General features: G+C 59.8%; 2 protein-coding genes across 4 annotated transcripts; one reads left to right on the top strand and one right to left on the bottom strand.

The window, feature by feature from the left end:
* The first annotated feature begins 14,963 nt into the window (after window positions 1-14,963).
* LOC110468389 (rac GTPase-activating protein 1) lies at window positions 14,964-19,976 on the top strand. Of its 3 annotated transcripts, none has more exons than XM_085585039.1 (16): window positions 14,964-15,228; window positions 15,353-15,555; window positions 15,640-15,776; window positions 15,983-16,061; window positions 16,249-16,302; window positions 16,932-17,009; window positions 17,364-17,478; window positions 17,727-17,887; window positions 18,092-18,253; window positions 18,381-18,476; window positions 18,548-18,749; window positions 18,827-18,932; window positions 19,079-19,211; window positions 19,286-19,388; window positions 19,496-19,613; window positions 19,688-19,976. In XM_085585039.1, exons 1-16 carry the CDS (start codon window positions 15,144-15,146, stop codon window positions 19,737-19,739), a joined length of 1,884 nt encoding a protein of 627 aa, XP_085441165.1. In that variant the 5' UTR covers window positions 14,964-15,143; the 3' UTR covers window positions 19,740-19,976. The 3 variants fall into 3 exon arrangements, with proteins under 3 accessions (XP_085441165.1, XP_031361180.3, XP_085441164.1); XM_031505320.3 differs by having other exon boundaries at window positions 17,697-17,887; XM_085585038.1 differs by having other exon boundaries at window positions 17,685-17,887.
* A 691-nt stretch (window positions 19,977-20,667) lies between these two features.
* On the bottom strand, window positions 20,668-25,440 carry GMPPA (GDP-mannose pyrophosphorylase A). The gene is made up of 12 exons (XM_021526331.4): window positions 25,316-25,440; window positions 25,151-25,248; window positions 24,970-25,073; window positions 24,395-24,587; window positions 24,168-24,227; window positions 23,888-24,018; window positions 23,027-23,161; window positions 22,736-22,833; window positions 22,556-22,602; window positions 22,368-22,460; window positions 22,109-22,277; window positions 20,668-22,020 (listed from the first exon to the last, which is right to left on the bottom strand). Exons 1-12 carry the CDS (start codon window positions 25,356-25,358, stop codon window positions 21,920-21,922), a joined length of 1,272 nt encoding a protein of 423 aa, XP_021382006.3. The 5' UTR covers window positions 25,359-25,440; the 3' UTR covers window positions 20,668-21,919.
* Between the last annotated feature and the right edge of the window lie 587 nt (window positions 25,441-26,027).

Raw genomic sequence — 26,027 nt, 5'->3', positions numbered from 1 at the left:
TCTACCTGAGCACCCAGGCCCCAGCCCAGGCCATGCCCACCAAGACAACAGCCAGATTTCCCCGTTGTCCCAGAGAGAGGCCCCTGCTGCCACACAGCAGCCTTTGATGCCTGTCTCCTCTGCAGGAGGCTGATCAAAGCCTGAGCCCCTCCCAGCTGCCACCCCTATGGATGCTGGATCAATAAATCAATGCCAGCTCAGCTGCTGACTGCACAGTAAGCTTGGTTGGGAGATCCTGGTGAGGAACCTCCTGGCATCAACCCCTGCCTGCTTCAGGGCCTCAGCTCATGGTTGATGTCACAGCGGGCCAGCGATGCACCACACTAATCCAGGCTCAGGCAGGATGGGGATGGCTGCCAGCCCTCGGCAGCCAAGACTGTCTCCTGCTGGGGTCTGGGCAGCACCCAGGGACACCTCCTGGTCCTCCCCTGGCCAGGGCACCACTGCCCAGTGCTGCCTACAGCAGGAGGCTGCAGGAGCCTCTGGGCCCACATGCACTGGTGCAAGTGACAGCATATATGCCCTTCTCTGGCCATAGGTCACCAGCTGGCTCAGCTGAGGGATACTCTGGGCAGGAGTCTGCCAGCACAGAGCAGCCCTGGCCTCACCACAGTTCCCATAAATGACAGGCCATGCCGTACTGGGGCAGCTGGAGTCTGGCCAGGGTCATGGAATGGGGTTGTGTGTTCAGCCTGCCTACCTGCCCACCTGCCTGCCTGCTGCTCCAGGCACTGGTGCTTTCCAGATCTGGATGAGCTGGATTTTCTTGGGTTGGACAGATTAAATCGATCCCGGCCAGATGCCAGTAGCAGTCTGCTTGCCACATGCCCATAGTCCGAGCTTGCCTGGAGCGTTTGCTGCTTGGATGGGGGTCACCTGGCATCTGGCTTGGGAAGGGACACACAGGGCACTGGACTCACTGCTGGCAACCCTGCCATGTGTCTTGTGCTGCCTGTTCTTCCACAAGCCCTTGGACATCTCCTTGCAGCTCTCCCCTTGCAGAAAGCGGAGCAGCAGCAGTCCTGCCACTGTGCCAAGGGGAGGGTGAGGAAGTGTAGTGGATGCTGCTGCCAAGCTCTGCCGCCAACATGGCCAAGGCCAGGGGGGCCAGCAGGTGACTCATTCGTCCCAGTGATTCATCTCAGGTGGCTGGCAGGAGCAGCCAGAGAGCCAGGGTGGCTTCAGCTGTTTCAGGATGTCTGCCCAGAGCCATTCTATCATCCCGGCCTCCAGCCCTTGTCTGAATCCGCATGCCTGCTCCCACAAAAGTGGTGCTCGTGGATGCAACCGGGCTATACCCACGCCTGGGAGCTGGCAGCCTCCCCAGCCCTGAGGCACCGCTGACTCTGCGGGGCCCGTGGGGTGCTCCCTCTGCTCCCCGGCAGCGCTGGGGCGAGTGTCGGAGCGGCCGGCGGCGCCGCAGCGGGAGATAAGCTCCCTGCTCATCCTCATCGCATGCGACGGGAGCGAGATTTATGGCTCCGAGCCGCGATTTGTGCGCGGCTCCAGCACACCGTATTGATCACTCCTGGTCCCTCCCGCTGCTCCCTCACCTCCCAGCCCCTGCCTGCTAACTCCTCCAGACCTGCGGAGCCCCGGGGCCAGGCACCCTTCTGTGCTGAGCACCCCGGGTCCGGGCTGGCTGGGACGCCAGGACCCATTTCCTGGGAGAAAAGCAGTTTTTCCTGGTTGGGGCTCAAAGCAGAGCCGGCAGGGGGAGTCTGGCTGGGTTGGCAGCTGGGAGCACTCCTTGGAAAGGAGAAGGGCCAAGGGGGCAGAGAGGTGCTGGAGGAGCCAAGGGGACAAGGATGGCAGTCAGTGATAAGGGAGCAGTGCAGAGGGATGAGGCGTCGTGCCGAGGATTACGCTGAGCGTACGGGGACCGCAGGTGGTGACAAAGGAACGGTTCTCAGGGGACAGCCGTGCGATGGCCGTGGGCAGTGCCAAGGTCACATGGACAGCAGTGTGCAGCAAGCAGTCCCAGGGCCAGCTGGGGGCTGATGCCAAGGGGATGAGGATGGGGGCAGCCGGGGGGGACGGGGATGGGGCTGCAGGTGGCTCTGCAGCAGCAGCAGGAAATGATGTGTGAAATGAAGAGTTCCTGCCCAGTGCCCAGAGGGAGCGTGCAGCATACTGAGCAGGGCTGGGGCTGGGGAGGGGGCTGCAGGGGGCGCACGGCTCGGGGGTCCCCAGCCTTGTGTGGGGACAGAGAGGGCTGGCAGAGGGGGCTGCGTCCTTCCTACGGGAGAAGTGGGAAGCGGCTCATGGCATGGGATTGCTGAGTAGCTGCTGTGGGGCTGGAGGCTGTGTGGGGCACAGCCTTGCTAGATCAAGCCCTCACTGCTCCCCTGCTGCGACGCCCCAGCGCTATGTACCCGCCGCCCCCTCCCTGCTCGCTGGTTTCCCGCTGCTCCACGGAGATAATTAAATCCGCTATTTCGGCAGGTTCCGCATCCCCTGCCAGGCGGATCTGCAATCAGCCTCGAGAGGGCCGGGGGCCACCCACCTGCGCCCCTCCACCCTCACCGCCCCCACACTGGGGCACCTTGGCTGGCCCTGACCCCTCCGCCTGCCTCGAATCCCTGTCTGCACCCTTGGGAACAATCCAGGGTGCTGTGGGAGGGGTAACACACTCCTCTCCTGCGTTGGTCATCTCTCCTCTCCAGCTCCAGGGTCGCAGTCCCATGCCAGCTGCTCTCGAGGGCTGAGTCCTGTCCCCAAAGCCAGCCTGGCTGCAGAGGGACGCTTCCAGGGGTGCCACAGACCCTGAGCATGGGCAGGAGCTGCTCCCCACCAGCTGCCCAATGTCTCCAGCTTCCCATCCTTCCCCAGTTCTGATGTTATCATCTTCCTGCAGCACCCGGAGAAGCTTTAAATAATTCACAGAGGTGAGCTGGGGCACAGGTGCTCCCACAGGCAGCTGGTGCGAGCGGGCAGGCAGCGGCTGGGTGGCAGAGATAGCAGTGCTGTCCCCGCCGGCTGCCCAGGGCCTGCTGGCACCTGCCAGCTGGGAAGGAAGGCTTGAGCTGTTCACAGAGGAGAAGCACTGAGAACATAATTCTGAGACAGTTTAGCAGCGTCAGGAGGTGAGCAGGGTTCCCAGGCAGCCCCACACTATGCTGCCCCCATGCCCAGCCCCATGCCATGCCCCCTGCCTGGCTAGCTGTCCCTTCTGCCCCCAGTCCACTACGGAGGATGCCAGATTGATTCCTAAAGTTGGCAGCTCTGGCTGTAATTTTGATCAATAATTTCAGGGGGTAAAACTATTAATAGAATATTAAACTATCTGCTCTTGTGTGATGCATGAAGGTGGGAGTGAAGCTGAGGCTACCTGGATGACCTGCACAGCTACCTCCTGGTCCGGCCAAAAACCCCAACACTGCGTTCCCAGTGCAGTGGGGAGAGTGGAAAGCATTGCTGTAACTAATTGTGGGCTGTGCCAGGTGAGGGGAGGGCAGCATCCATCAGAGAGTGGAGTTATTGATGGACTCCAAGGCTGCTATTACCTGCCAGCCCTGCTATTACACACACCATCACTCAGCCCCTTGGTGGTGCCTTGCACCATGCTGGCTGGGAGAACCACTGGAAACAGGTATAATTACACAGACAGTGCCCACCAGGAGGGGTTCAGCTGCAGCCCCACTACCTGTGCTGCCGGCTACACATTGCACTGATGCCGTTCAGTGCTGCCTGAGTTTTCCTCTAGGTCTTGTGTCCCCAGCCCCACAACAAACCAGCGCTGTGCAAATCCCGTGGCACATATCTGCCCCACCCCAATGCCTTCTCCACATTTTGCAGCCAGGTTGGCCCCACACAGCCTGGCTGAGACACGGTGAGGAGGAGGCCCCTGCCATCCTGGAGTGGGGAGATGGCCACCACCACCAGCAGGTGATGCCTTTGGGAGTCACCGTGCTGTGGTGCTGAGAGCCCACCGCAGCCTGACTCATTCCGGGAGGATTAGTCCCTGATCCCCCACTGCCCAGAGCCAGGGAGGACAGCTCTAGGAAGCGAGGGAGTGAAATCAGGGAGATTAACCTTGTTCCCCAGTGGGATGGAAAATGGAGGCACATCTGCTCATCTGGATGGAAGGAACAGCTGCCCTATGGGGGAGCAGATAAAAATAGGCTGACATTTACCTGCCAGGCCCAAGCAGGGCAGGCGGAGGGCACCACAACCAGCCTGTGTCCACAGAGGAATGCAGGCATCCTCTTGAGTGCCAGGTACTCATCACCCTCTGTCCTGCTCAGGCTGCAGAGACAGCATGAGGCATTCAGCAGTGTGGCTGTGTGACAGCAGGACAGTGTCCTAGGGCAGCACCAGTGACGGGGAATCCTGCCAAGGCAGGAGTGCCCTCTGGGCACACACAGGCATGGATGCTGGGGCAATGGCACAGCAGGTTGTGTGAAAGGGACTTGCCATGTTCAGGGCTGCCTGTGCATGGAAGTGGGCAGCAGGGTAGCTGGCAGTGAGGTGGGAGGCTGGGGCATGGGAACGGCAGAGTTCAGACTGGGTTGGTGCTTGAGCCTGGAGCCAGTTGTGGTACTATTGTCCTAGAGGGGTGGCAGTGAGATGAGCACACAGAGCTGAGATCCACAGTAGAGGTGCTCAGGCAGATGCTTGAAGATGCCAAAAGAAACCTTTTACTTGGGCATCCTTCCCTACAACCAGCAGGAAGAAACCTTTTCACCTGTCCAAAGCTCTATAGTCTGGGCTGCCAAGAAGGACTGATGGCACTCTCTGCTCTCCTAAGCAGCCAGGGGATGCTACAGCAGCTGTTAGCACCTCTCCACTTGCCTGTAGCAGCCCTGTATTCCCATGCACAGACTAGAGCTGGGCATCCTTCTACAATGGCTTTAACATTTCCCAGCAGTGCTGGAAGCACGTCCTTGAGATGACACTTGCCTCTTCGCAGCCATCACCAAGCAGCAGGGGCCAGCCACCCTACAGTCACAGAGGTCAGGATGCCTCCTCCAGTACTGCCAGCTTGGCAGCACACCTCTGACAGGCCTTGCTGCGTGCCCAGAGGCTGAGTGCCTGCCCAAGCCAAGGCAAGCACCATCCAGACCAGCCAGTGAGTCCAAGCCGAGGCACCGAGAAGCCAGCGCAAGGGTGGGAAGGGTTAACTGCTGCGAGAGCAGAGCCTCCCCTTCCTCCCCCTGCACTGTGTTTTACAGGCCGGAGCTATTACCAGGAAATGTTCCCATCAGCACCATTGATCCCCTTGTTTACAGCCCAGTAATCCTCCGATGTTGACTCAGGAGCAAAAGGGAAAGAAGGGAAGGGATGGTTCCCACTTGGGCATTGCCTCTGCCCTGCCTGCATCCCACCCGAACCCGCCCGCACTGGGGTGACCCAGCCAGGCCCGGCTGGGCACTGGAGTCCCTGCAGGCGCTGGGAAGGCTGTGGAGGGTGGCACAGCGGCAGGAGTCCGGCTGTGAGAGCAGCCGTGGCCCTGCAGGAGCTGGCTCGCACAGCCGGCTGCAGGTGCCCCTCACCAGCATTGCCCTCCTGTCCCCGCTAGCTGCCTGACACCTGGTGGAAGGGCCCTGTGTGACAGCCCCAATTTGTTCTCATTAGGGTGATGAGCAGAGACGTCATGCTAGATTAGAGACCCTCCCAGCTCACAGCTCTTCATATGCCAAGCCGGAGCAGCTGCCAGCTGGGAGAGGCAGTGGCAGTGGGCACTCATGCGGTGCCGGGAGAGGCTGCAGCCCCCAAGGCTGCCCACCAGGCCGTGGGATGGCAGGGCTGGCAGGACTCTCGGTGTGGCACTGGCCTCGCACAGTCCTGCCTGCTGTTCCCCCTGTGTGCCAGCTCTCCCCAGCCCAGGAGGGCTTGGAGCTCTAGGCCAGGGCTGTAGCTCTCCTTCACCCTTGGCTCGGCCGAGATCCCACAAACCTGTGCCAAGCATCTGTGCCAAGAGCACTTCTGTGGTGTCCATCAGTGGGACTTCCATGAGCTTTTTACTTCTTCTGGCTCTGATAACACCAAGGGCTCAGCCACCTCCTTGTGCCCATGTCCCAGGCATGTCCCCATGCTGACTGGAAGGGCAGGATTGTGCCTTCCTCTGCTGACTTACACTACTGCCTGGATTCAACCCATCTCCTGGTACCTGCTTTGCCAGGAGGGGATATGCTTTGTTCCCTTTTAAAACCCTCCAGGCCCGGATTTACCATCCCTCCCTCTGCAGGCCCTCAGGAGCCTGGCTCCCCCCGAGAGCCCATGGCAGAGGTAAGGAGCCAGGCTTGCTAGGCAGGCTGGTGCAAGGCTGCGGGTCACAGCCTGCCTCTGCTGCTCCAATCTGCACAAATCCCAAGGCTGAGCTCCCATCCTACCCTTTCTCTGTGCCTCCTAGTCTGGCTTCACAGCACAAGCACTGCCAGAGCCCCCCAGCTCAGCCTAGTGCACCCCAGCTCTGCATGGGGCTCTGCCCCAGTCCCAGCAAACCCAGAGCCTTACAGCCCACCAAAACTGGTGCCTGACATCTTTCAACCTCCCTGATCCTGGCTCACTGGGGGCTAGGATCTCCTTATCAGCACACAGCAGTGCACTAGGCTGTGGGTGCCAGCCCGGGGGCCATGCCTAGTCCTCCCTGCCCCCTGGAATGTCCCACCACTGGCCACTCACTGTCTGGAAGTCGCTGGTGTTGCAGTCCTCCTTGGCAAACGTGCAGCTCACAAGCATCTCCCCCAGGTCCAGCTGGTGGCCCACACGCTCATAAAACTCCTCCAGGTGGAAGGGACGGCTCTTCTCCTCCTCGCTCACGGCCAGCGTCCCCAGCAGAGCCTCCAGCCTGCTCCTCTCAGGGCTTTCTGGCACCAGGGGCCGGCCAGCACCATCCAGGAGCCCCAGCATCTCCCCTGCCCAGTACAGGTCGTGGCTGGAGAGCTGTGAGAAGCGGGCAGGGTTGAGGTTGCAGATCGTAACGGCGGGGAAGATCTTGTTGTGCTCCGTCTCCTCCTCCAGCTGGGTGCTGTGGGGGTACTGGAAGTACAAGCCCACACACTTGGCATAGGCATGAACAAGGAGGGCCAGCGAGCCCAGGAAGGCCAGCAGCCACAGTAAGTTGCGGACGGTGTAGCGGCGGTGCCGGAAGATGTGATGGATGCCGTGGAGGGTGGAACGGCTGGCGAACTCCTCCAGGCTGCACGGGGGCTGCCGTGGGGCTGGGGCATTGCGTGCTGGGCGCCTGTCAGGGCAGTGCCCCTCAGGAAGGGCTGCAGAGGGCCAGGGGTGACCCCAGGTGCGTGGGGGAGGCCTCTGAGCTTCCTCCAGCCACATGCTGCCGGCCAGCTCTGCTGTCCCCGCTGAGCCCGAGGTGCCAGCCGAGGTGCAGGGGTGGCTGAGTGTCCGAGCCCGGGCGGCCGGGCTGTGCGGAGCGATGCGCAGCAGTGCCGGGGCGGGACTGCTGCGGTGGTGCCGCCGCACCCTGCCCCGAGCGGGAAGCTCGCCGAGTGCCGAGATCGCAGATGTACTTAGCGATCACCACATCCTGCAGGAGCTGGAGCCAGAGGCTGAAACATCCTGGAAAGCTCAGGGCACTCTTACTGCTATCCCCCGGGGCTGTGGGCAATTACTTGGAGTCCTGCTCATTTCCACCCTCTCCATGCACTTAGTGTGGGTTCCCCAGGGAAGGGGGAGACAGGCAAGTTCCTCTTTCTCCCCTGCCAGGGCATGTAGATGCCACCCAGGCAGGGCTGCTTGGCCCTGGGCTCAGGAGAGATGCCTGGCCAGGCATATGTTGGGGGTCAACCTGTCTTTGGCCATGGAGATATGGGGGAACCCCAAGCTCGGCACCGGTGTTGCAGATGCACAGCTCTGAAGCACAGCTCATCAGGCTGGCCAAGGAGTCAAGATGTTTGGTGTCACTCTTGCCACAGCTCCTGTGCCCTTGGACTCAAGCACCTCCTCTGGGATCCCCAAAAGCTGAAACGGCCCAGACTGCCATGAGCACAGGCAAGAGTAAGAGGTTGGCAGAGCACATGGGAACAGTGGCACAGACCTCAGGGGAGTGCCAGGTGCTGGCATCACCTGCATGCCACCACAGGGATGATGCCAAGCTCTCTAGTATGGTGCTACCTCAAGGCCAGGGCATTTGACATGGTGGAGGGGCCAGGACCACTCAGTATCCCTCACGTTCACAGTGCACAGGAAGATGCAAATCTTTTATGTTGAAGCTGAAAGAAACAGCTGCTTGTGAGTGCTGAGAAGCACTTGTGTACCCAAAAGCTTGTGTCCCTTTCTGAACAATCTCAGTTGGTCTAGTAAAAGATGCTGCTTTCTCTTACTGGGCTCGCCCCTCATGGACCTGTCTGAGCAGATCCCACAGCAGATCCCGGTTTGCTGACAGTGGAAGCAGAGCAGAGGCACAGAGCAGAGCTCTGTCTGTGAGGCTGGGGAGGGAACACAAGCTGGGACAGCAGGCTCTGTTCTCCAGCCTCCCAGGAGAGATGGTGGAGAAATCAGAGGTAAGGATGCTCAGGCACAGGGAAAAGGTGTTTCCCAGGCCCAGTGGGGCTGGAGAGGAACAAGAGGACTGGGCTCTCTCCTGCAGATGTTTGGCCCTGGCTGGGCACCCACAGAGCCTCAGAGTGAAGCAAAAGGCACTGCAAGACTCTGGCAGTGTCTGTAGCCATGGTCTGGCGACACTGGCCCTGCCCAGCTGTGCTCCCCTGGCCTGTGCTCCCCAGCACAGCTTTAAATCCATTAGCTTTGCATAATTAGATTTTTCTCAATTACCAGATTATGATAATTAACAGCTCATTTGTAGGAGGCAGTGCCTAATCCCAGCATCATGCCTGGCTTGATGCCAGCCTGGCTCTTGGCTGCTGGTGCTGGGACAGTGGGCAGCACAGCAAACACCAGGACAGAGAAGCCTCAGGAATGCTCCCAGGACCCCCCAAAACCTCTCAACCACTGCTGACCTAGACCTCCCCTTCACTGTCTGGCCAACACAGCCTGCATGGAGAGATTGGTCCCCAAAAACAAGGGGAATAAGAATTCAGGCAGGAACAGCATCCTCTGGCAAAGGGAATCAGCAGAGTTTTAGAAATGGCTCAGTCACCCACATGGCTCCAAAGATGCAGAAAACATCCTGCAATGCCTCCTCCTACAAGCAGCCACCAAGGCAAAACATGGGAGAGGTTAGCATCGTGGGCTGGGCTGGCATGGCTGCAGTCATTAGGAGTCTCATTAATGAACTTTCCTAGTCAATAATGTTGTGATGAAGGACAGGAGAGCAGGGAGGCAGCTGCTGGTAAGGTACCAATCTTCATCACGGGAAGGCAGGGCAGTTCAGGCAATTACTGCCCATCAACAGAGCTTCATCCCTGGTAACATAATAGAGCAAATATTAAGAGAAAAATGCTTCTGAGGACCTCGAGGGCAAGGGAACAGGGAGCAATAAAGATATGCTTGGAGCTCACACAGAATAAATCTACCCAGTCCATCTTCATAGCATTTTTTTGGGTAAAATTGCTAAATAAATTGATGGTGAAGAGACAAGAGGTATGAAATATCAGGCTTTTATTAAAGCATTTGATATAGCATCTCGGGGAACTAACTCCAGTTGGTGGGGACAGACATCCCACACTTGGGCTGGGTGCAGCTGAAAAGGCAAGGGAGATGGGGTGGCTTTGGGCACAAGGGGAGCATGGTGGCATCCTGTGACACCAGTGATTGCAATGCCAGCAGGGCAGCCCTTCTTCTCCTACCCAGGGGAATGTGCTGCAGCTTCTGCTCCATGGTCTGCCTCCTGGGGTGGCTGTGAGAGGAGCACCAGTGTTGCATCTGGATAATCTAGATGCATCCCTATGGGACAGTGCCCATAGCCAGCCCAGTGCCCCATTGCACTTGTTTGGGGCCACGATCTCCACATGCCTAAGGCTGCTTCAGGGCTCTTCTGCCCCTGCCATGGGCCCTGCTTGCAGAGCTCTGGCTGGGAGGAGGCACTGAACGTGGGTAGCAGTCATGCCCAGCGAGGCATGACTGGATGGGATGTCTCAAGCTGTTCCCATGCGTCTACTATGCGTGGCTTTTCTGCTGTTCTGCAATGAGCCTCTCTAGGCGGGGGATCTGGTCCTGCCTCTCCCCCCAGCATGGACTGCAATTTTGGCTCATGCAGGCAATAAATCAGCCTGCTTGCCCTGAGGTGGCTATGTGCCCCTGCTGCTTCAGCTCACATTTCCCAGCCTCAAATTACCCCAGACTGCCAGAGAGTTGAATGATTTTGTGCCGCTCCTTGAAACACCCCCTGCTCTGTTTTTGTTGCCAGAGTTTGCCAAAACCCCTCGAGTATCTGCATGTCCAGGCCCAGCATATTCCAGCACACGGTCCCAACTGGCAGCCCTTCTGGGGAGCAGAGCTGCACCAGCCCCGACTGCTCAATACCACGGGGAGTAAGATGAGTCTCAGCAAGGCAGCTTCATTCAAGCACAACAGCATTTGCTTCTCGACTAGATCAGGGTCAGAGGTCTCCTGCCAAATTTTGACATGTTTTTCTCAGTAGGGGAGCAACCCGGAGAGTGGTTTTTGCTGGAAACCACCTGGAGCTTTTCTTTGTTAAAATCGTTTTTCTCAATGGGGTTCCTTTGATGCTCACACTGGGAGCACCACATGCAGCAGTTACACTCCCAGCTGGAGTCTCCTTTCCCCTCACTAACGAGTCCCTCTTTCTGTCCCCTTCAGCCCCTTCCCTGCCCCAGCATGGCCAAGCAGTCAGGGGCTTGAGGGACTGGAGGCAATGGCAAGCTCTCTGATGGAAAAAGCCCTGCCACAGGGCAGCAAGTGAGGGAATCCTTCTACTAGCAGCACTCATAAAGTGTTGGGGATCATGAGATGCCAGGGTAAGCTTGTGGAGAAGGGGCTCATGACAGCACAGCTCCCCTCAGTGTCAGGCCAGCCAAGCTGCCCCATAAGAAAAGCACTAAATCCAAGTGACTAGTCAGACATTGCAAGTGGGTATGATGAACAAAGCATAGTGATTCAGGGGCCAAGCAGAGACAGGAGATCTATGTTTGTGCACCATCAGCAGATTTCCTCACAGCCCCCATTTTTGGGGCAACAGAGGAAGCTACTAAATGAGGCGAATCCAAAGTGGTCCCAGCAGGATCCGCTCCCCTGCATGCTATCTCCTTTCTTCCTACAGCCTGGCTTCTTCCCACACCAGCCTCTTTCCAGCTCCTTGCACTGGTGCTAATCCCCTAATCTGTGCAAAGCAATAATTTTCTGCATGGCACAGTGGCTGCTTTTAGATCTGCATCCCTCCTCCTCCAACAGCCAGTTCTCTTATCAAGGGCAGGTATCAGGTGAGCCAGGCAACATCTACTTCTGATAAACCCGTGTTTTATTTTGCCCTATTTCCATTTATCTCCAAGCCTGTAATTATCCCTCATCTCACAACGCATTGTGCTGCCTTGCGTGCCGAGGCGCAGAGGCGACGCGTGCTTTGCCGGGCACCCCTGAAGCGGAGCCTCCCGCCAGCGGGGCGCAAGGAGCCGGTGGGATGATACAGGGGGATGGGTCCTGCCCACCATACTGGCTGTGGAGCTCTGCTTCCCTTTTCCACACCCGAGCTGCGTTCCCTTTAATCTCGCACAGCGGTGGAGATGGATTTTCTCCCCGTGAGCCAGATGTGTTGCACCGAGCATAAACACCCGCGACAGTTGTTGTGCTCCTCGGTGCGAAGGCATCAGATGTCTGCATTAAAACAAAGCTCTCCACTTAATTACTCAGGCTGATAATTCAGCGCGTGGAGGCGGCTCTGGCTGAGAGCAGAGGGCTGGATCACAGCTGGGACTGGAGAGCCTTGGAGTGCACATTAATCCTGGCTCTTGCAGCCCTGATTAACGGTGCTGGAAACCTGCCCACCCCATTCACTCCCAGGGGAAGGGTCTGTTACTGCCCCACCAGAGGCGGCCCAGAGTCGTGCCCAAGAGGCCCTGCTGACCCCTTGCTGGGCCAAGACACAGCCTTCCCAGTGTCTTCAGGGTGAGGTGGCTGAGGATTGAGGCACCATTGCCCTGAGGGTACTGTGCTGCCCTGGGAACACCCACCCACTACATCTGAAGGCCACAGGAGCTGAGTCCAGGACAGTGAAGTTCAGGTAGGACTCGAGGATCACCTTGTGCAAGAACCTGCTGTCAGACCACAGCTGAAGAGAGCTGGAGACAGACCATGGCTGGGCTTAGAGCAAGATCAGGCAGACCACCCAAGGCTTTCCCTTTATGGCCAAGGCTGCTTGCTCCTACTAACCTGAATTTCTCCTTCCAGGACCAGCAAACACCTTCTGCAAATTATCTGTGCTCCCCTCAGTGATCACCAAGTCCTAGATGGACTCCTGGGGGAGTCCTTCACTCAGCCATGTGCCCTTGGCCCATAAGCACCCAGCTGGTCTGCCAGTCTGTCTGGATGTGATGCTCCCTTGGACCTCTCTCCCCTGCTCTCTCCCTCCTGCCTGTTCCCCAACCCAGCCCCTCCCTCCTTCCCTGTCATCATCCCTCTCCCAGCAGAGCCCCAGTCCCAGAGCACCCCGTGGATCTACCTGTGGGGTCCTGTCTATCCAGGGAGACTGATTTCTTCCAGCTCACCTCCAGCCCTCTTATCTCTCCTCCCTGGTCTGCACCCTTTGCTCTGTGGCTGGGGTGAGTGGGAGCGACAGATCGCATCCTGCCTGGGCTGAGCACCCACGCTGGTGCTGGGCACGCAGGACAGAGGGGCCCAAGGCAGGCAGCAGGCAGCTGCAGGCAGCATATCCCAGCGGGGCCCCAAGAGTTAAATTGTCATGTATTCAGGGCCACGCGCTGGCCAGGAATTACACTTTTATCGGCATGCGGTGCTGCCGCCACTTGAATTGGGACTGGGAACTCTATTTCCGAGCTCACCCAAATTATTCTCGAAGAGATAAAGCGCGGTGCAGAGCAGCGCCGGCGCTTCATTAACATTCCCCAACCCATTCAGCTTTAAACGAAGATTGCCTGCCTCGGAAAATGATAAAATTGAACATGTGAAGCAGGGCATTATGTTCCATCAGCCGATATTATTTCCCACGCAGGGGCCGAGTGGAGACACAAACAGCTATTTATGCAGTACCTGGCCAAGCCAGGGTGGCTTAGGAGGGGGTAGCAGGCGGTGACGGGGACACAGGATGGGTGGCAAGTGCCCCCCATCCATCCCTGGGCATAAGAGGGGATACCTGCATTCTACCAAGGCCACTCTGCCCTCCTGGGGGTTCCCAGGCTTGTGCCCAGTGTGCAAGGTGGGTCCAGGACCACAGACCTGCTCCATGCATTTGGTATGGAAAAGGGTTCGGGGGGGAGGGGGTGTGTTCCCATGGGTAGCACTGGCAAGGCTGGGGCATCTCCATCTGCTGTCCTGCTCCAGGAATGCCGGTCCCCTGCTAGGGTGCTGGTTCCATATGCATGATGGGGTCTAACCTCCCATGGCTGGGTGCTGGGCTAGTGGGATTGAGGAGCATCCACAGAGAGGAAGCACCTCCCCAGAGGCAGGCAGGGAGGGCTGAGTTGGCAGGGAGGGCTGAGCAGGCAGGCCCCTGGGCTGCAATTGGATTTTGCTCGGCCATGCTGAGCCTATCGATCCAGTAGTAATTAAAGTCGCTCCAAAACCTGACTCATATTCAACCTTGGGAGGAAGGAGCTTTGCTGAGAAGCACCCTCTGTTCCCCATGGTCTGGCACAGGATGGAGCAAAGCCTTGCCAGGGTGCTTCCAGCCTGTCAGAGCCCCCAATGGTCTCTGTCCCAAAGGGGGACCATGCCTCGGCACTGTCTGGGGCCCAGGCAGCAGCACCCATCCGGCAGTATCCTGGCCAGTGTCCCCAGTACCACACAACGTCAATCACAAATGCTGATTAGGTTCAACCCTTGGAATGACATGAGTCCTATAGTTATTTTACACATCCTTGCTATTTCCTCACTGAGTGCCTGAGACACATCCCTGGCATGTACTCTACCATACACCTTTCTTGTCACTACCTAGACTCTGACTGAGGGATTGGCACAGAGAGGGGAGCCTGTTGAGCCCACAGCCACTCCCAAGAGTCACCGAGGTGTTGGGATGGACCTGGTGCTGTGTATCCACAGGGTGCAAAACCTTTTCTCCTGGTGAGTGTCAGCCGGGGAGGCGTGAAGACCCGCGAAGATTCTGCGATCTGCTCATGTGTATTTTTATGTGGGTGTGTGTGTCTGTATGCGCAAGGACCTGCACGCCCAGCCCTGCCGCCAGCCCTGCTGCTATTCCCGGTATTCGTAGCAGGTCGGGACAGGCACCGGGGAGGGGGAGCTGCCTTTCACCGGCGCCCCCCGCACCCTGTCCCGACCCTCCTGCGAGAAAGCAGGGCCGGCAGGGACCGGGGGCTGCGGCAGGGAGGGAGCAGGGGCCGGGGCGGCCCTGGGCGCCCCCGGGCAAGGGACGCGGGGACAGAGAACGGGAGTACGGGCTAGGCGCGCAGGGACCGGGCTGTGCGGCGGGGAGATGGCTCCATCTGCAGGACACGGACCAGGCCGGGAGACCCGGTGCAGGGGATCCCCGCCGCTCGGTATGCGGGACACAGCGCTGGGGGACAGCGGACAAGGACATCGGCTCCTCCGGCCATACCCGCGCCGTTCCCGGGATGCGGGCGTGGGAAAGCGGTGCCCCCTCCAGCATCCCTGTACCCCAGTGCTCCCACGCCCGCTGGTTCCCCCCGATGCCCCTGCACGCCCCGAGCACCCCGAACCCACTGCCCCGGCACCCCTTCGGTGCTCTCATCAGGTACACCCAGTGCCTGGGCATCCCCCGCCCCCAAAGGCAACCGCCAACCCTGCAGCCAGTGCTGCCACCCGTACCCCGGGGCATCCCACGCCCTAAGATCCCGGGAATGCTGCACCGCACCGGCAGCCGCCCGGGCGGCGGGTGGGACCCCGGCGGCGGCGGGAGGCGGAGGCGGGGCCGGGACGGGCTCCACCCCGGCCCCCGGCCCACATAGGCCGGCCGGGAGGGCCTCTCGCCCCCTCGCCTGCGCCGTCCCGAGGCTCCACGGAGTGTCCCGGCGGTCGGAGGAAAGCGTGGGGCAGGAGCTGCGGGTGGATACGTGGAAAGCGGGTGCCGGGCTGCGAGGACCCGGCCCCGTCCCGTCCCGGGCGGCGGGATGCTGCGGCAGCGTTGCGGACGGCTCCTGGCCCAGCTGGAGCAGGGGCTGCAGCTCCTGGAGCTCGGCGGCAGCGTGGAGGAAGGTGGGTGTGTGTAACCCTTCGGCCCGGGGCACACCGGCAGCCTCGTCTCTGCCGCCGGCGTGGTCTGGGGAAGCTGGGGGCTGGCCCCCCGTCCCGGCTGACCGCCCGCTGCTGTTGTCCCCAGACTGCATCCGGATCGCTCGGTGCTTTGAGGCGACGCGGCAGAGATGCTGCCGGCTGGAGCAGGATGGGCGTCGTGCCCGCGAGCAGCTGGCCCGTGTGGAGGCCGAGCGGGCGGCGCTGGAGGTGAAGCTCAAGCACGCCCGAAACCAAGTGGAGGTGGAGATGAAGAAGCGGCACCGGGCAGAGGCTGAGCTGGAGAAGCAGGTCAGGGGGCTGGCCGCAGGGGTACCCTGTGGGGCTGACTGTGGGGCCCTCCACCTGCTCACCGCCACCCTGTTTCATTTGCAGGAGCGAAAACTTCAGCTGGTCCTTGAGTTGCTGATGCGGGAACCATGGGGCAACGAGGCACTGAGCAGGGAGCAGTGCTCTGTTCTCAGTGCCCTGGCTGGCCGGCACCTTGGGGCAGCCTTGGCACCCATCAGGAGGTGAGCAGGGGTGGTGGTCCTCACCCCAACCCCTCGGGCAGCCCTGGGGTCGGCTGTGCCCCTCTTCCCCTCATCACCACTGGGCTTGAGGGGCTGGCTGGGCAAGCAGGTGCCTGAGCTCTGCAGAGGCATCAGCTGTGGGCTCCCAGGAGTAGCTGCCCAAGTAGGCTGAGGAGGCAATTGCTCCAGCTGAGCTCATTCTGCAGGTCATCTGCAGTGGACGAGTCGTGCCAGTCCCTGCTGTCCCACTCGGATATCAGCTATGACCGCACTGAGGACGATGTGGTAAGAAGTGTTCAGCTGTGAGTCTCAGAGTTTACCCCAATAGTGAAGGGCACTTTTGCTCTCACTTCTGCAGTGGCACAGCCCCTTTGTATATCCATGGTTAGGGGTGGGTTGCTGTCAGAGCTGGAGATGAATGTTGGGGATGCCCCTGGCCTGATGCAGCCTCAGACTCCCTGCTGCCTTTCAGGATGTTGATATGACGGCGGTGCGGACCCTGAAGCGCAAAGCTCTGGATAGGCAGGTACGAGGAAATGCTGGGATGTGGCAGTTTTGGGGGCTGGTGTTGAGGTGGTGTCTGTGCCTCTGTGTGGGTGAGGATCCCCCAGCTCTGATCACACTTCTTCAATGTGCCCTTTGGGTCCCTCTGCCCACCCAGGTCCCAGTGTGCATCCCAGGCTGGGATGCTGGCCCTGTGCCATGCAAGGTGAGGACACCCAGATACTTCTCCATCCTAGTACAGGAGGCTGCAAGGAGCCTGGCAGGGAATTTAATTTACTGATGCTGTGCTGGGAGCATCGTCTCTCGGCAAACCTCCCACGATCAATAGAAACTCCATTATGCTCCACCGTAGCCCAGCTGGGCTCCTCAATAATTCATCACCGTGTGCGGGCATCCCGCACCCTGCTCTGCTCACACCTCTGCATTGCAGGCCTGACCTGGCTTCCCCCAGCCTCAGGACTGGCTCTGACCTGGTGGGGAAGCCTGAATCCCCATGATGCCTGGTGTGGGGCCTGAAGTGCTTGGGGAGTAGGGTGAGACTGGGACTTTTTGTTGGGCTGAGGCCACTTGGCTTGGGTACTCTGGGGAGTGGGGAAATGTCGGGGAGGGGTGGTGTCTCTTCCTGCTCTTCATGATGTCTTCTGTTTCCAGCGTGTGTCCCTGGCCCCCCAGGTTGGCCCTGTGGTGATGGCAAAGCGGCACCGTTCTTCTGTGGTACCCCATAATGCTGTGAGTAGAGACCCCAGCATGCCCTGGGCAGGGATGAGGTGCGTGGGCTTTCCCAGTGCCAGAAGGCAATGCTGCAGCCATCAGTCCTGTGGATGCTGTGGGCACAGTGCTCAGCTATCTCCTCTGGGTGCCTGTGTCCTTCAGCCTGTATCACCTTGATCCCAGTAGGGACAGCATCCCTGGCTATTCTGGACCACTGCCCTGAAGCCTACATCCCCCCGTACCCATGGTGGCAGCATCCCTGGCTGTGCAGGACCACAGGGATGGGGATCAGGTGGACCAGAGGTCATTTGGGAGATGTTGGAGAGCTGTGGGGCTGCAGTCATGTATCTTATTGGCCTCCTACTTTGACAGATGAGTGTCCCCTCTATGCCCCCTCCTGCTGAGGTCCCTGCTGACAGCCTCCCGCCTGCTGTTCTGGTGCCTCAACGCCGTTCTCGCCAGGGACATCGTGTCTCCACACATGCAGGTCACAGGAAGGGCTGAGAAGGGGTTTGATGGGTGGTATGGGACCGGGTGCTGCTGTCACGGGGGAAGGAGGGGATCTCTTGGGGAATGCTTGTCCCCACTGTGGAGGTACTGGGGCCCTCTGGACGTGCCAAATGCCACTGGCTCGTGCAGAGACTCCCTGGGAGGGGGAAAGCCTCCTCACATCCTAACTGGTAGATGGAGTAGCTTGCCTTTCAGGTCTCCCTCCACGGCCTCCTCCCTCTGCAGAGCTGACCACGGTTTGGGGCACCAGTGAAGATCTGGGCCGCCCTGCTGCGGGGCAGGAGAGCCACACTGAGGGCAGCTCAGTGGGACAGCCAGCACCAGCCCCCTTCCCCTCACCTCCACGGAGTCTCCCACCAGTCCAGCACAAGTTCACCTCCAAAACGGTGCGTGACCCAACCTCTCTCTGGGGAGGTGGGCAGGGGAGAGAGTTATGTGGTGGGGGCAAGGCTGTCCTTCATTCCCCACCCCCTTAGCTCTGCCTGCAAGGGCAATGGATGGAGACAGTGGGACTTGGCTGGGAGAAGATAAAGGAGTGTTACTGGGTATCTGCAAGAAGGGGAGCCCCTGATCCTGTTCCCCCTCTCCAGGTGATCCGCCCTGAGCCATGTCGTGTGTGTGGCTCCCGCATCCGCTTTGGGAAGACTGCCATCAAGTGCTGCCAGTGCCAGCTGCTGCTACACACCAAGTGTCGGGAGCAGTGCCCCAGCCTCTGCACACCCAGGCCTCGCCACCACGCCTGGCCCCATGAGGTGAGGGGGGCACGGCAGTGCTCTCCATGTCCTCATGAGGCTTCAGGGCTACTGCCCTAGAATGCTGAGCCTCTGCCCTAGCTACAGGGCTGGGTGGTGGGCACAGCGTTGGCATTGTTCTCCCCAGGGTGTGCTGGCTGACTTCGCGCCGTCCACGCCACCCCTGGTGCCAACACTGGTGGTGCAGTGTGTTACCGAGGTGGAGACACGAGGCTTGACAGAGGTAGGGGCCAGGATGGGGAAGGTGGCAGTGCTGTGGTTCCCAGGGGCTGAACCCTCTTCCCTGTGCCCCAGACAGGGCTGTACCGGGTGCCAGGCGCGGAGCAGCTGGTGCGGGAGTGGAAGCGGAAGCTGCTGCGGGCTGGGGGCACGCTGCCCGCCCTCAGCAGCGTGTCTGACATCCATGTGGTGTGTGGGGTGCTCAAGGATTTTCTGCGGGGACTCAAGGAGCCACTGGTCACCTTCAGCCTCCACCCTGCCTTCCTGAGGGCTGCTGGTGAGCAGGGGGTCCCGAGGTGAGGGAGGGGGAAGGGACTGCTTCTCCCCTAACACTGCTCCCTGGCACTGCCACAGACATCCCCGATAATGCTGCCAGTGACACAGCCCTGCGCCATGTGGTGAGCAAGCTGCCCCCAGCCAACAGGGATACCCTGGCCTTCCTCATGCTGCACCTGCTCAGGTGAGTGGCTCATCCTGGCAGGGGTCTGTCCCCATCCCCCATTTCTCTGCCTCTCACCCAGGCTTTGTGCCCTAGAGTGGGGAAGATGTGGATGAGGAGCCCCTGGGCTGGGCAGCATGCTCATGCCCTCTGTCCCCCACTTGCAGGGTGTCACACAGCCCTGACTGCAAGATGGATGTGCTCAACCTGTCCCGTGTGTTTGGCCCTACGCTGGTGGGATACAGCTCAGCCAACCCCACACCACTGGCCATCATGGAGGACACACCTCGGCAGTGCAAGGTGAGAGGTCCCTGAGGTGTGGGGTGTACCCTGGGCACTGCCAGTGTCCCCATCCTACACCTCTCTCTGCCCAGGTGGTGGCTCGTCTCCTTTCACTGCCACCCAGCTTCTGGAAAGGCTTTGTGGAGACAGAGCAGGAGAACCTGGTGCCAGTGCCAGCCCTGGGGCATGAATGTGGTGAGCACAGGAGCCCCAGCCCCCACCCGCCATGGCCTTCGGCTTCTTTGAAGGGTCCTGGTTGTCCATGGCTGGGGTGAGATAGCTGTCCCCAATCTGTCCTGCAGAACCCTTCTTCCAGCCCATTGCCTCTCCGGAGCCCAAGCCAGGCCAGCTGAGCCCAGCCGGTACCTGCTGCCTCCCCAGCACCCTGAGGAGCTGCGTGGGCACGGCCACCCGGCCCCCGTGAGTGCTGTCGGGCGTGGGTGGGGGCCCGGGGGAGCTCGCTTTGTACCCCTGACTCATCTCTCCCCACGCAGGCAGGGGCCAACCCCGAGGAAGGTGGGCCGGTTCTTCCCTTCTCCTGTGTAGCCTGCAGCAGTGGCTCCCTCGGGACACCGAGCTGGCACTGGAGGAGCAGCAAAGGCTGCAGGACCAGGCAGCTGCCTGTGGGGTGACTGTGCCGAGCTCAAAGCTCTGCTCTGCTTCCCTGGGGTGCCTCCCTGGGGACTGGGAGCAGAGCTGGCTCTGTCCAGCTGTGGTGGCAGGGACACTATACTAGTGCTTGTACTTTGAATCGGGTTTGTATTAAAAGTTTGCAGCAAAACACACCTGGCTGTGGCTGCTGTCTGTCCTGCCCTGCTGCTGTCAGCGGTTGGGGCTCACTGGAGCGTGGCTGTGCAGCAGACAAGAGCTGAGCAATGCTCCACAGAACCTCTGCTTTGGGAGGGCAGGCACAGCCCCGTCCCACCCGAGCTGAAGCCCTTTTCTTCTGCTCTGCAGCCCCGGATATGGGAGGCCCCTCTCTGAGCCCAGATGTTGGCCTCAAGTAATTGGAGCTGTTGCTGCTCAGGGCAGGACAACCTTAAAGTGTTTCCAGACTTCCTGGCACCTCAGTGGAGGCCTTTTTAACTCCTTCCTCCCCTCCAGCTCAGGCAGTGCTAGAAGTGCACAAAGCCCAAGCAGGGCTGAATGTACAGCTCTTTCCCTCCAAGAGGGGGAAGCAGGATCATGCTGTAATGGAGCAATGTCCCAGCCAGGGCTTGTCCCCCAGATACCTCTGCAGAAGGGGCAACCAGTGCAGAGGGAGTTTAGGGAAAAAGAGGCATTACACAACAGAGATAAGAACTGCCCCCTGTGCCACATCAAGCAGCCAATAAACCTTTGTCCCTACTAAAAGCCAGACCAGATGGGGCACATGAGAGAAAATTCATGTGTAATCCCGAAAGCAAGTACTTTGGCTCAGTTTTCCCCAGTGCAGGAGTGTACACCAGAGGGCAAGGAAATTAACACATCCAAGGCAGAGGCAAAACTGAAGGAGTTTAATGTGCTTAAGGCTAGGGAACAGCTAATCCCTGCCCAGGACCACAGGAGAACTGGCACAGGAAGGCACAGGGCTAGGAGCAAGGATTTACTCCGAAAACATCGAACTGGGATGATACTGGATGGATGGAGAATACCTAATGCAGTGCCTTGCTGCAAATCAGAGGCATGAGGGGGCCCTTGGTGAAGTGCAGGGCTTTAGCACAGAGGTCAAAACCAGGGAGGTAAAAGGATAAAGGGCAGCATTGGTTACTGTAGGCATCTATGCCAGGCTCAGGAGGAAACTGCCTTCCATGAAATCAGGTTTTTGAAACAAAGTGAGGTGTTAAATCTCTGCCACTTGCACACAGTAAGTTGACTGTTCTGGTGCCCAGTGGATGTGGCTGGTGACAAGGGGAGATATGCAGTGAGCCCCCCCAAACTCCAGCCATGCTGGTGTGAAGGAGGCTGTTGGCCCACCAGGGTAGCAGGGGCTTGCTGCCCTCACCCTGAGCCCTGTCTAAGCAGCACGCACAGGTCTCAACCTGATAAGAACAGGCTTGGTAGGGCTGGCAGCTCTCCTGGCTCGCACTGAGCCCAGGGGGCAGAGGTGGTACTGGGGAAAGGGGTGTTCCTGCAGCTCCCTCCAGTAGGCCAGCAGACCACTAGTCTGCTGTGTGCCAGTGCCCTTAGGACAGCCTGGCACTGCTGTTTTCCCAGCAGTAGGCAGGAGCCCAGCTCAAGCTGTTGCAATCATGCTGAAATCAAGAGCCTCAGTCTGTTCCTGTGGGGTGAGCTGCCTACACATGACAGGCACATTCAAAGCCACCAGGTCTTGGAGATGGGCCAAGACCTTCCAGGGAGTTGCAGACAACAAATAGTGCAGGGTAGGAGTGGCAAGGTGGTGCTGGTAGTGCCCTTTGGTGGAGAAACACACAAAGTTGGACCCAAGACCCTGCACGCAGCAAGTGTTCCCTGCATATGCACACAGGCTTGTACCAGAGTCACCTACTGTCCCCAAAGCCTTCACCCTGGCCCAGGGCTGGTCCCTGGGCTGCAAGAGAAGCAGCATGCAAGGCTGATGCTCATCAGCTTTAATGTCTGTCTGGAGCAGTAGTCAGGCACTTGCAGGGCTCCCGGCCAGCACCTACCCCTCCGGGGGTGCTGAGAACCTCCCAGGCTGTGAGGCCTCAGTGCAGGCTCTTGTTGTGGGGCACAGCAGGGAGCAGGGGGCTGGTGCTGCCCATGACTCACAGGATAATCTGGTTTTTGTAGCTTCGGCTCAGCTCCTTGTGAGGAAGGACAATGGAGTTGAGAATAACAACCTCAGCCGGAATGGTGACACTGCAGCCTGGGAGGGGAACGCAAAGGGTTCAGCTGGAGGGGACAAGCTGCCTCGGTGAGCAGGCCCAGGGTGATTCCACCCAGCAGCAACGTACCCAGGATTGTGATGGACGGTGTGAGGCGCCCATCCCGGAAAAGGGTCTCGCTGTCAATCTTGGCATAGGGATCGTTGGGGTTAGGGTCGCTGGGCGTTCCTTCCACCCGGGCCCAGCGCCCAATCGTGCTGTCCCAGCCCACAATGGTATTGAGAACACAGGTGTGGTCCTGGGGTGAAGGAGAGGGGAATGCAGGGTGCTGCTGCTTCCCTGCAAGGGGTGGGGTGGACACCTACTCCCTCGGGCAAACCCCACTTACATGGAGTGAGGCGCCATGCAGGACGATGGACTCTCGCACACGCACACCAGCGCCCACCGTCACACCCTCCCCAATGGAGACGTTGGGGCCCAGCTGTGAGGACAGAGGCAGGTGATGAGGACAAGGACAATATGCCCTTGGCACCCCTGAGCATGGCCATGCCCCAGGGCCCCCCAGCCTGCACTCACCACTGCAGTGCTGTCGATGGAGGCTGTCGGGTGGATGTACACATTCCCTGCAACACAAGGCAGAGCATTTACGGGAGGCAACCCACAGAGCACCTGCCTCTCAGATAAAAGGAGGTCCCACTCGTGGGTCCCACTGCCTCCCTAGCCAACCCCAAAAGCATCTGTGTGTCAGAACGGTACCTCGGATGACAGGGCCTCCAGGTTTGTTCTGGGCCAGTCTCTCTGGGTGGCTTTTGCTGTACTGGTTCAGATAAAGGCGGCTGGCATAGATAGCAGAGCTGGAGGAGGAAAAGCAGAAGATTGTTATTGTCATTCTGGCACTACCAGGGCAGAGGAGGATCCAAAATCAGTACCACCCACCCACCCCCAGGGTTCTGCCGGAGCACCCTGCACTCCCAGCCATGATACAAATCACTCCCATCCCTGGTACAGATCCCTTGATGCTCCTGCTACACCAGCTCCAGCACTTACCCAGCTGACTTGATCTGGCTCCAGAAGCCATCAGTTTTGTAAACGTACAGTTTGCCGCTCCCAGCCAGGGCCGTGAAAACATCCTGCTCTAGCCGGATCACTTCTGCACGCTGCCAGCCATTGGAACTTTCCTCTCTGGAAGCAAGAGTCCTGTTAGACACCCACCCCAGCCATGGCCTTAGCCAAGGACCCCAGCAGACCTACCCTCCCCAAATTCAGGGACTCTGACAATCCCAGATTCCCACCTAGCCATGCGCTTCTCCCCGAAAGTGGGGAGAGTGCCAGCTGTCAGGCTAGGTTGGGACAGCCCCACTGAGCCCCAGAGGGACAGCCAAAATAAGCTCTCAGCCAGAAGCTGATGGTGCAAGAGCCCCACCTAGTCCAGGTGGGTGTATGATCCTGTCCCCAGTCCAGAGCCTGCACAGCTGGATTTTAACTTGGGTGGTGGCAGAGATATGAGGTGACAGGCTGGCTGGTGCAAAGAGCTGGAGAGGGGAGGAGAGCATTCCCAGGCAAAAGGCTTGCTCTGCCTCTTGTCCAGAGCGGAATGAGAATGGGGTAGGAAGAGAAAAAGGGAAAGGGAAAGTCTCAAGCTGACCAGGAGCAGAGCAGAGGAAACAGCAGCCTGGAGAAGGGAAGGAGAGCATGCATTACCACTAGGATCAATCCAGCACAGAGAGCAGCGAGTGCAGACACAGAGGGAGACTTACCCAAGGTAAGGACAGCTGGTGCAGGACCAGGAAACAAGTGAGTGATGGCAGAGGAGGAGAAAAGATAGAGAAAGTATGGAGGATGAGCGTGCTGCTGCAGCCCCAGGAAGCAGGGGAGTGGGAGGGACGCAGAGCAGATTGAGGCACTCACAGTTCTAGTTCCTGTTGGTTCCTCTGAAAGACCTCTCCAATGTGCTGGAAGATGGCAGGTGTGAAGAGGTAGATGCCACAGTTAATGATCTCACTGACAAAAGTGCTAGGCTTCTCCACATAGTGCTGAACCTGGAGGCGAGGGAACAGACATGAATCCCAGGGTGCAGCCCCTCCATCCGGCACCACACCCTCGGTGACACACTGGGACCACAGACCCACGCAGGTGACACAGCACCTGCCGCCCACACTGTACTCAACTCCCCAAGGCCCTTCAGTACCTCCTGTGTGCCCGCATTTGCCACGATACAGCCATAATTCAGTGCCTGTGTCCTGTTGGCCTAAGGAACAAGGACAGTGTTAGCAATGGTGGAGCAGTAGGCACAGGGAGGCAGCGCACATGAAACCTGGACCTCACAGTCTGGGACCCACCCACCACAGGAGCTGCTGGCTTCTAAGCCCACAGCAAAGCACTGCAGCTCTGCCGCTCCCCAGCACTGCCACTCACTGTGGTACCCAGAATGACAAAGCTGTGCACGTCCCCATGCTGCTGCCGAAACTCCAGCATCTCCTGTAAGGGGAACTCTGAGCACACGTCTGCGTTGAGGACAAAGAAGGCCTCAGCACCACCTGACAGGATCTGGTCTCGGAAGTGATAGATGCCACCACCCGTGCCCAGGGCTGCGTACTCCTGCAGATACCTACAAGCCAAGCAGGAAAAAAGGAGGGCTTAGGAAAGCAGATGTCTAGTGGCACCAACCGGCAGCAGGATTGGGAAGGACTGGAGAGACATAATCCTGTCATTCACTGATGGGTTTCATGCAGGCTTTGCATAGAAGAAGCCTGTGGCAGCTTAGAGTTGTGCTAGAGAGGCATCTCTGGAGCAGGAACCATCCAGGGCAGTGGTCAAGGCAAAGGAAAAGTGGTGGAACTAATGGGGGAACCAGGCTGTGCCCATCCACAGTGCCACAAAGCACACCTGCCCAATGCCATGGGGCTGACTGAGAGGCTGCCAGGCTGGGGCAGGCAGGTGAGGTGCTGTGCCACTGCGTGCGCCCTAGGAGTGAGAGAGCTCCTGCCCACCTGATGGGAACCTTGAACTCCTGCTGTGCCGATACGAGAAAGCGGCTGAGGGCCTCGTTGGGCTGGTAGAAACCCATCAGCAGGATCTCCTTCATGCCAGGCACCTGGGGAGGGATCAGAAAGGAAAGGAATGGCACTTCCCCCTTGTCTCCCCGGCCCCAGCCCCCCGCCCCCCTAGTACCTTGGCGCAGGCTTCGATGTGGTGCTGCACCATGGGCACTCCGGCCACGGGGAAGAGCGGCTTGGGCACCTCGAAGGACAGCGGCCGGAACCGGGTCCCTGCGGAGCAGAGCGGGGTGGGCCGGGCACTGCGCCGGCGGGACAGCCCGCGGGCCGCGGCACTTACCCTTCTGCGGGCCCCCGATCAGGATGACGGCCTTGAGCGGCATCGCGGCTCCGCTCCGCTCCGGCGGTTCCGCACCGAGCCCCGGTCCCGCACCCAGCCCCGCACCCAGCCCCGCCGCCCGGCCCGGCCCGGCCCCGCCGCCCCTTCCGCGCACGTGGCTGGGACACGTCAGCGCCGGGCCGGGCCCTGCTGCCGGCCGCTCGCCGCCAGGGGGCGGCCGCGCCCGCTCTGAGGGCCGGGAGCCCCCGCAGCTCACAGCGCGGCCACTGCGGGGCGCTGCGGCCGTGCGGGGGCCGTGGTCAGTGTGGGGGTGATGGTCAGTGTGGGGGTGATGGTCAGTGTGGGGGCCGTGGTCAGTGCGGGGGCCGTGGTCAGTGTGGGGGTGATGGTCAGTGCGGGGGTGATGGTCAGTGTGGGGGCGATGGTCAGTGTGGGGGCCGTGGTCAGTGCAGGTGGGGATGGTCAGTGCGGGGGTGATGGTCAGTGTGGGGGCCGTGGTCAGTGCAGGTGGGGATGGTCAGTGCGGGGGTGATGGTCAGTGTGGGGGCCGTGGTCAGTGCAGGTGGGGATGGTCAGTGCGGGGGTGATGGTCAGTGCGGGGGTGATGGTCAGTGCGGGGGTGATGGTCAGTGTGGGGGCCGTGGTCAGTGCGGGTAGCGGCTCTGGCCGTGTGTCTGTGCAGGCAGCGGGAAGGTGCAGGGCAGGCGCTGTG

The sequence above is a fragment of the Lonchura striata genome, chromosome 7 (assembly GCF_050655825.1).
Source record: "Lonchura striata isolate lonStrDom1 chromosome 7, ASM5065582v1, whole genome shotgun sequence".
Classification (NCBI taxonomy): domain Eukaryota; kingdom Metazoa; phylum Chordata; class Aves; order Passeriformes; family Estrildidae; genus Lonchura; species Lonchura striata.
Note: the sequence above shows the minus strand (reverse complement) of the source record. Positions and strands in the feature narration are given on the sequence as shown.

Coding starts and splice junctions, on each gene's coding strand:
- LOC110468389 (XM_085585038.1), top strand. CDS start 15,144: ATGCTGCGGCAGCGTTGCGGACGGCTCCTGGCCCAGCTGGAGCAGGGG. Junction 16,062..16,248: donor ACCGCACTGAGGACGATGTG/GTAAGAAGTGTT, acceptor GCTGCCTTTCAG/GATGTTGATATGACGGCGGT. Junction 18,254..18,380: donor ACCACGCCTGGCCCCATGAG/GTGAGGGGGGCA, acceptor TGTTCTCCCCAG/GGTGTGCTGGCTGACTTCGC.
- GMPPA (XM_021526331.4), bottom strand. CDS start 25,358: ATGCCGCTCAAGGCCGTCATCCTGATCGGGGGCCCGCAGAAGG. Junction 23,162..23,887: donor AACCAACAGGAACTAGAACT/GTGAGTGCCTCA, acceptor TCTTGCTTCCAG/AGAGGAAAGTTCCAATGGCT. Junction 22,603..22,735: donor TGGAGGCCCTGTCATCCGAG/GTACCGTTCTGA, acceptor CTTGTGTTGCAG/GGAATGTGTACATCCACCCG.